The sequence below is a fragment of the Halyomorpha halys genome, unplaced genomic scaffold (assembly GCF_000696795.3).
Source record: "Halyomorpha halys isolate HHAL.00 unplaced genomic scaffold, Hhal_1.1 Scaffold674.1, whole genome shotgun sequence".
NCBI classification, from domain to species: Eukaryota; Metazoa; Arthropoda; class Insecta; order Hemiptera; family Pentatomidae; genus Halyomorpha; species Halyomorpha halys.
This window is the reverse complement of record NW_027106114.1, coordinates 489997-499686: the sequence shown is the minus strand read 5'-3', so window position 1 is coordinate 499686 and position 9690 is coordinate 489997. Positions and strand designations below refer to the sequence as shown.

Here is a 9690-nt window from a genome sequence, read left to right as displayed (position 1 = left end):
ATATATAATGTTTTCTTTAATAAAATCGGAAGACACGAATGATATAAAAGGAAATAGAGTACGCCATTGCAAAAAACATAACACGTTGAAGCTAAGGAGCCCATAAGTCAATCGAGAATAAGAGGGTTCGTAGGAGGAGAACGTACAAACAACATTGAGAAAAGGGATAAAGAGGCCGAGAAGATAAAGAACAGCAATGCCGAGCCCTGGAAAACATCCAGAACTAATACATTTATTCCGAGGATGTGCTCATTTATTAATGAACAGAGGGTGGCAAACAGGCGTCATGATCGCAGCAATTTTTTTTGAAAAGTGGAAAATAATTCATGCTATCGTTAATATAATATGAACAAGAAGAATAGTTTGTTATTTTTCCTTCTCAGCATAACTATATAGATTAATAGTATTTAAAAGGAAAATGGTCCAGTTGCGGTTATAATAACTCAAATAATAAAAAAAAACAATTTATTGTGAGCCAGCAGTTCGCCCCACTTTTCAAGGATAAAAAAGAAATAAGTAAAATAATGTGACTAATTAAACTAAGAATGACTATGCTAAAAAAATATGTAAAAGTTTATAAATAAATGGACAAAGTAAATTAAAGAATAAAAATAAGATTTACAATGAAAAGTATAAATAAACAAGAATAAGAAAAATATTTGACAACAAGAAAACATAAATAATAACAAATATAAATTAGATATAAGAAAAATATAAAAATACTGTACACCCACATAGAGGTAAATATAAAAAATAAGAATAAAATAAAAGGTTAAGAAAAAAGAAAAATAATTTAGTTTCGTCTTTTATTGTCTACTGTATTGTTATATTTTTCTTTTATCTAATTTTTATTTGTTATTCTTATCGTTTTCATATTGTCTAATATTTTTGTAATTCTTGTATATTTATACTTTTCACTGTACATCTTGTTTTTATTTTATTTAATTAACTTTAATCATTTTTGTATAAACTTTCACATACTTTAAATCAACGATAGTATTTGCAAGAAATCGATAACCCCAGAAAATCCAAAGCTGAACAGTCGTACGATTTTTTGAAATATTTTAATTCACAAATTTTGGAAAGTACCTAAAAATAAACGAATAAATTTAAAAACAAGATGCTAAATTAATAATATCTATATAATAAGGAAGCTTAGTATTATTGAACAGTGTATCCCCTGAATTTATTTATTTTTGTTTTTGGCGAACCCGAAATATTTACCGTTTAGCAGCAGCAGATTAAGCGGCAATCGGACTATGGTGACTCTTAGAGTCCCTACATACCTTGACTCGTTGTGACTATAAAGTTTTTTCTTACAGAGAATATGTTTAGGGTCGTTAATATTTTTAAAGCTTTATTTGATTTACACCTATCTCATTACGATTGGATCTAGGGAAAATAATGTATTATTTCTTGTATAGTTTCAATATCGAAAGCAAAACAATAAACATGAGAGGTTCGAATATAAAAGAACGGAGTATGGTAGTTCTCGGAGTACGATATGACATATATGATGTCTGGGTCTATCGATGAATTTGTTGGTTCAGCATTGATCCAAATTGAATTTAACAAGTTAAATAAACTGTTCTGAACTTTGTCTTTTCCTAAAAAAATTTGGTAAACTGGTATCTCTAAATAGTGTTTAGTAAGATTTTATTAAATAAAAATGAACGAATTATATAGAGATATTAAAATTAATTTACTGAAAACTCTTACCTTCTTGCAGTATTCTAGAATGTCCATTTTCTCTTTGGCGCAGGTGAACTTGTGCTGCGAGTCTGTTGTCCATCGACCCGCCTCCGTCATGTATTGGCTGTGGTACGCATCATCTTTGGAATGGCACAACATCGCTACCTGAGGTTCGAAGTGTGCCACTGGCACTTCAGCAGCGCCCTAAAGGAAAACAAATATACAAAAGTTAGCGTAAGCATGTCTTTAAACACTAAGACCAAAGATTTTTGTTATATTATTATTCATTGATTGACATTTAAAACTTTACGTTATAGTACATCTAGTAAATTTGATGTGAGACCATAATGATATGATACAGGCATGAAGAGAAACTACCCTTTGGTAAGTACTCTAATAAAATTTTTATATGAGAAGGTCTCGAGGCCATCTTCTTTTTAGGCGTCTGGGAGGATTGTCAGGAAAGGAAGACGAAGCAAGGTTAGAAATTAGTGGGTTTGAATGGTTTAGTGGAACCCAAAGCTCAACTCCTTATGTCCAGATAGGCCTTATTACAGTCAAGTAGATCAGTCTTTGGTAATGGATTGAAAGCTTAGACCGTTTGTCTTGTAAGTGATGTGATAGTCGGAATTGACGTGCAGTTTACTGTCCTTTCAGTCTTGTGTGAGGATTCCAAATTAGTATTTAGTCCAGCTATAGTCCAAGGTAGCGGATCTATTTGACAGGAATTAGAGCGACATTATTTAAGGATACCATAGGGCAGTCGGTAGGTTTAAGACGAAGGGTAGTAGAAATGTTACGTTGAAGACACGTACTGGAAAGAAAAAAAAATTGGTACCTCAACCTCTCATTAGTATATTTCACTTTAACAGGTTATAGTATAATTAATTTAAAATTATTAACAGAAAATATGAAACTTGAATAAAATAAATAGATAATTACCAGTATAAAGTGAAAATATATTGTTTTGGCAGTCTATATAAGGGGAAGTACCTGATCCTCCTAATAAAGCTAACCGAGGATTATTGATTCTGTTAAATCTTTCACACAAACCCCTCGTTAGGTATAACAATCCAATTAGCAACCTGATCCCACATCCCAGAAGTGATCCTATCCTCGGGATCACCCTAATGGTGAGGAATATGCCTTCTTTTGTCTTCCGCATTTATCAAGGGAATGAAAAAAATGGAGATGAATATATTTAGCTCAATTTTAACGAGCTTATACTTTTTTTTTTATAGCAGTTATTCGCTTACTATCAGCAAAAGAGTGAATTTAATAAGCTAATCAAAATAAATTTGGTGGGAAGGTAATTATGGTCAGGATCATACTCCTTAATTATAGGGTAGGATACGCGCTACCAACTAAGAGATAGTCGCTTTTTAGAGGCCGGTTGTGCCCCTGAAGAATTGGCTAATGACTACTTTTAATTATTGATTAACATCCTTCGTTATCACAGTAAAAATAGAACATACATATATTTTGTAAACAGTAAAATCCTAATATACTTAAAATACATACAGAAGTAATTCAAAACCTTTTAGGTTTAATAAGGGTGTTAAAAAGAGAGACATCCACCACCAATAATTTTTTATTACTTTCATGGATGAAATATAGAAGGTCTACAAGAGGAATTAGTTACAGAAACAACAGGTAACATAAAATGAATCGAGTGAGGGGCTCCAGTTGCGAGGTTTGAGTGTTAATGTTGGTTGGATGGAACGACGAGGAGGAACCTGTAACTATTAATGGGTTAACTTGTCTTTTGTGAATGCCTATGAGTACCTGCGAACAATAATTAGCAAATATGACAAAGTAGATGAAGGAGTACTTACTATAGTGTAAAATGGCAATAGAATATATTTCCCAGTTCGGTCCACAGTCATAGGAATGAAGAGAATAACCAAAACAGACAAAAATATTTATATTTAAAATTATATTCTTACCAATTTTTCTCTATCAAGAGGATAGAGTTCTTAGAGTTCTAAATTGTCCTGCATGGAAAATGACGACATCGGAGATAAGGTTTCTGATAAGGATCCGGGGTAAAGCCCGAAGGGACCGAATTCAAAATGAAAATATTCTGGATAGCCTCAGGATTACACCAGTTGGAGAGATAGTGAGCAGCGACATCTGAAATCATTTGGCTGTGTGAATCGAATGACCGACGAAAGAAAGATCAAATGATTGATGGAGTGTAGACCAGAAGGAAAGCACCACCGAGGCCGACAGAGGCAGATGCATACGAATTATGTCAGCAGGCTTGGTAAATTGTAATAGAAATGAGGGGTATGGCGAATTATCGTGACAATAATTGAAGTTAGATTCAAAATGTAAAAAATGTATATATTTAAATAAATACAGTTTATAGGGAGTAAAGTTTTTTTTTTTCTCTTCTTAAGTTAGTTAAATATATTTGTTTTTACAAACATCCCAACACTTATTCAGAATTAAACAACTGTATCATATGAAAATTCTTTGGACAGTTTTCAACACGAAGTTAAATTATCATTTGAAATGTTTCAATGCTTGGAGATATTGAAAACTTTGTGCAGGCTCATGGTGTAAGGAAGCGTCCCAGTGGTAGTGAATGTGGGAACCCAGCGGTAGTGAATGTGGGAAGGTCGTTGTAAATTTCTTGGAAGTTTCTCCCGGCTGTCTGATGGTTGATGTCATTCCCAGCTGTCCTCAGGGCTCGCTGGATGGTCTAATGCAGGGTTGATCGACGAATGGTAGTATCGGTATTGATCCTTTCAGTTCGCTAAGCCTTTATTATTATGCATTTTTAGATTTGAGATTATTGACAACTGAGCAAGCTTTAAGAAATACACAATTTCAGTTACTGACAAAAGTTTTTTGATGGTATCTCGAAACAATATTAAAAAACTATACACCACAACTATGGTGTTTCCCAATGGTTCCCAACCGGTATTCTGCGGACAAATAAAATGCTAAAAAAAAAAAGTATGGAATAAAATTCGATATGGAAATAGTTTTTAAAACTTTAGGATAATGACTGTCTAAACTTTAAAAACAGAAAGCTAAGGTGTTTCAATATATATTTAGTAATTTAAAAAAATATGTTAATATATAAATTAATGCTACTTGAAGTAAATTGTGACATGTAGTTAAAAACCATGTTCTTACTCAGACAAACTGTTAAATACAACCCTCTTGAATTAATTTATTTCGAGGGTTAGATAAATAAGCGTATTGGGAATTCAGTGTCCCTTTACTCATTAGATTGATGTTGACACAATGTCCCTCCCTCACTTTTATCTTATGGTAGAGGCGCGAAGTTTATACCGAAGGGGCTGCCCTTACACAAATGCTAGCAAGGGACAATTATACGATTAAGAGTGATTGTAAACTACTCCAATGGGTAATTTGTCGAAGGGATTGTGCCGTTTGGAAGTGTGCGACGGCCATTGTTCCCAGAGCCTGCGGTGGACAAGGGCCACAATCAATATTTGCACAATGAGCGGCTTCCGCTCCGTGTCAAGAACCCTTCAGATACTGCCCACCAGTTCACTTGTTGGAATTCTAAACCGAAAACAAACACTGCACAAGGCTGGGAAAGAAGTGGGTGTTTGGATTGAAACAAAGACCACGAAAAAAGAAGAAAAAATCGACTGACTAATCACACAATATGGGAAATAAAATATTTTATACTACATACACCTTAAATGTTTTTTGTTATATGTTTTTACTACAATTATAGTACATAAACTTTATGAATTACATAGCATCGACAAGCTTAATCCTTACACATACTTGTTTTTGTTTTTTTCGAAAAATGTTGCAGTTACGCCGTCATATTGCTTTGTCGTTATGCTAAACACTTTTTTTTTTCGCTCTATCTGTCATTTCCAACATATTGCTTGGTGTTTATGTTAAAAACTTTTTTTATTTCATTGAGTTAAGGAAATATTTGAATAATAACAAATGTCTCTTAAGGTTTGATGAGTAGACGTATTATAACGCCTCCCTATTCTGGAGTCACGACGGTGGGGTATTCGGTACTGAAATGTATTTTGTAGAAGACTCTAATAAATGATTAATTCTTACTATGACTAGAATAATTTGTTAATCGATAGGATTACCCGAGCTTCCAGCCATTGTTGAAATATAGATGGGGTTAAACTCTAATTAAAGAATATTAGATTTGAAATTAATCGAAAATATATACTTAGTTACCAATATCGAAGGTTTTGTAAATTAAAAAAAAATCGAAATAAGTTAAACTTACTTAAAAGCAATATAAAGATTAATTATGTATGATTTAGCGATTGAAACAATTAAGCGTTGAAGCAGTTAAATGTTTCCCGACAATAGAGTCGATCCTCTGCTGATATGACAGATAAAATATGTAAGATCAAGTTATTAATTAATAACATATATTTTCCAAAGTCAGAGATATGCCTTCCGGATAATCCGGGTTTCGAATATGGCACATGCGCATGAATGAGATTTTACTATATTTCCATTTACTAACAATGAATAACAAAGATGAACGAACCTACTAATGTTCAGCTGAATAGTAGTATTGAAAATATAAATAATTATTCACTAGTAGAGAAGCAGCAAATACAAGAAGTTGCAATATCCAGAGAACGGATCTTGCATAAAAGAGTACAGTCCCAGATCAAAGAGACGGAATGGAGTCATCACTAATCATAGTCAAGCGGATGTCCTCTGATCGATAGGAGACCAATTTAGGTTTTTGGCGATAGGTACAAAAATGGTTAAAGCAAAGGATTTTCAAACACAATGGGTATAAAGAAAGAACTGGAAGAATATCGAAGGTTAATTACCATAATTACAGAATTTAATAGTGACGGATAATATGGCTATATAATCCACTAAATATCTAAAATCTCTACATTTGTTGTGAAAGAAATTCCTAGTAAATTATTTAAAGTTCTTATAAATAATTTTGAATATTTGAACGAAAATATTTTGTTAGTATAAATGTTTGTAACTACTGGCCTATTAATAACTAAAATTATACACGAAGTACCTATCTAACAGCCAAACAAAGTTTTAAATTTCATATTTAAAATGGGAGAACATGAAAAAAGTACTTTAATCCAAAGTTGAAGTAATCGTAAATAACCTACACCACAGACGTTTATAGAGGTAATAAAGAAGTTCGTTTGGAAGAGGACAAACTTTCACAGAATTATTCCCGGAGGCGCGAACTAAGTTGAATCTATTTTATACACAATTTGGCATAAAAACGTCTTCATAGTCTCACTTCTAGAATTCATCTAACAATGTTTCCTAACTTGCAGTTGGTAGGGATCGTACCGCCGTATCCCATGATCTTAGGATATAAGGTAATCGGTAGATTAGTGATACTTTGCAGGAGTGAGAAAATAATTAAAAGCTTTAAGCAGCAAAAGTTTTATTAAAACGAATGGCAAAACTAGTAAATGGTTCTGCAGAATCTGGTTAGCCTCCAAGAGGCCTGCACTCTAGGCTAATCCGCTAGCTGTTAATCTAAGGAGATAAACCTTAGGTGGATTGAAGGATCACTTTATCAGAAGCTTCCTTAATCCCTAGGTGACTAAGGCCGTTATGCAAGTTGTTTAGCTTCTCCAGGAAATACTAAGAGCATTCACCTTAAAAGTTTAACAGTGTTGTCAAGGATGGTGCTACAAAAAAATATGTTTGAAGTTTCAAAAGCTTTCATTTCTGTATAATACCGATCGTATTACAAACTTACTAGATTACTACTTTTCACTGACTTGTAAAGAATTTTAAAATTTCACAACAATCATTTTTAATTTTATTTCTGTTCAATAACACCATTATGCCTTTAAAATACCGATCTCATAACTCCAGAGCTGTTTTAGAAAACGTTTTGAGTGAAATATTTTATCACAATTTCCACAGCTTCCAAACTTTTCATGTTTTGATATTATTGGGGGAGATTATACTCCACGCACACTCTTCTCCTCATTTGATGACTTCCCTTAGCCCAATCATTAGAGATTTATTCAATTATTATATTCTGCAAAACATGACACAAACGAGCCAGGAAACTTCTGGCTACTATAGATTCGTGATATAAATATTCTTTTTAAGCCTCTAATGAGTTTATTCTCTAAATAAACTATTTAATTATAAAAAGTTTTTTCAAACAGAAAGAAATGTTAATTTTTTAAATTTATTTATTGATATTTACAACTGTATAAAAAATACAACAAGTAAATTTGATCATAATGACATAATGATATGATATAGCATGTAGAGAAACTACCCAGTAGTAGAACTCTATAAAATGTTAATTTAAAGCAGATTTTCATCGACGTCAAAGGGTATATTTCTAATTAAAAAATGTAGAAAAGCATATTTATACGTGTTTATAAATAATTTGTTTGCATATGCTGTATATAAATAATATGTAAATTTTATACGTAAATTTCATAGAATGTATATTGCTTAATAGGGCGAGTGGTGGCACTATGGTAAGGTAAGATGCTACTAACTACTAACATTCAACCGGCGCACCTATTGCCCATAGGCTTCTTATTTTTGCCTAAATATAATGCGTATACCTTATAATAAGAATAAGTTCTAACCAAAAGGGGACGGACTTTTATAGGAAGTGATTCTTTTAAAAGGGATAATCATCTTGAAAGGGAGCGCGGTGGACCGTGGTAAGGCACGATGCTACTAACTCCAAGGAGTCAAACCGGGTTTAAATCAGGCAGGGCAGAAAATAGTTTACTGTTACACTGTAGCTGTGACCCAACCCTGTGGAGCTGGGTCCACCCAGCCTCATGATTTGGGTACCCTTAACTGGGTGAAAATCTGGCGGTCGAGCGTGATTCTGACCAAATCTCCTCCTTGCGTAAACGTTGGTCTAGTAACAGTACTTCCTAACAAACTACTGTACCCTTAACCATTCATGGGTTGTAGCAGTACAGATTTTAATTTAATATTGCTTAATATCTCACATTGATCTTTCGTCTTATTATTGAATTTAATGCATACATTATTATAAATTACTTGTTTTTGTTTACTTTTTTCTTTAATTTCATGATTCTACAATTTAATGCTTATAAAAATCCTATCAGTTTGTTAAAGCTTTTAATTTGACATTTTGATAATTGTCAACTATTTAATGCTCTCATAGTTTAATAATTGTATGCTTGCTTTAATTTTATTGTTAAAATTATTCAGATGTCATGGGATATGATTTGAAAACGAAAGCGTTGTGTAGGGCCGGAAAATAAGGGCATGCTGCCAGGGGCATTAACAATCACTTCGCAGTGGCCATAAACAATATCTGATCCTGGAATGAGTCCAAGTTAACGTTTAGATTATGAATATTTATTTGCACTTTTTCGCTGAACTGCTCTGAGTGGTAAGGAATAACCGAGGACACAGACAGAGCTATTCCATTTGTAGAAACCATATTCGGAGAGAGAGGGAGTGGGAAAGATTTAACTATTGATAGTGGATATCTGCAGGGCACAGTTTCCCTATCATGAACTGTCTATATAGTTAGAACTGAATTTATATAACTAAATATAAAAGTTTTAATGAAATGGTTATTTTAACTCCAGCAAGCTGGTTATACCATATCACGTAGTTACGTTATATTATTTTATTATTATATGTAGTAAGTTGTCTATCGACTAAATTTCACAGTTTTAGAAGTTTTGCAGTTTGGTATTTTGTATTTTAAATTGTTAAGGACCTTCTCTATGCGTACTCTATTTTCGAGCAGATGAATATTGCCTAGCGTTATAGAATGTTCCAAATATTAAATAAAATATATATTTATATGATTTAGCACGATTTGCAGCTGTGAGTCAGATTATCAACAACTTTATTTCTTTTTTCCGATGTTGACTCATCATGGCCATAGGGAAATTTATTTACAATTTTTTCAATAACCAATAAATATCACGGATATATCAATATTTTGTTCAATAATTCTTTTTAACAATTTACTTATGGATTAGGTATTATATACCTATAAAT

At 32.7% G+C, this 9690-nt stretch overlaps 1 protein-coding gene across 1 annotated transcript in view; it reads right to left on the bottom strand.

Annotated features, from left to right (window-relative positions):
• Positions 1 to 9690, bottom strand: part of Appl (amyloid-beta-like protein) — a gene marked incomplete in the record, with an annotated part of 301509 nt that overhangs the window by 9522 nt on the left and 282297 nt on the right. The window contains 1 exon segment of the mRNA XM_067053656.1: positions 1720 to 1896. Within this exon segment, the coding sequence (XP_066909757.1) occupies positions 1720 to 1896 (177 nt within the window).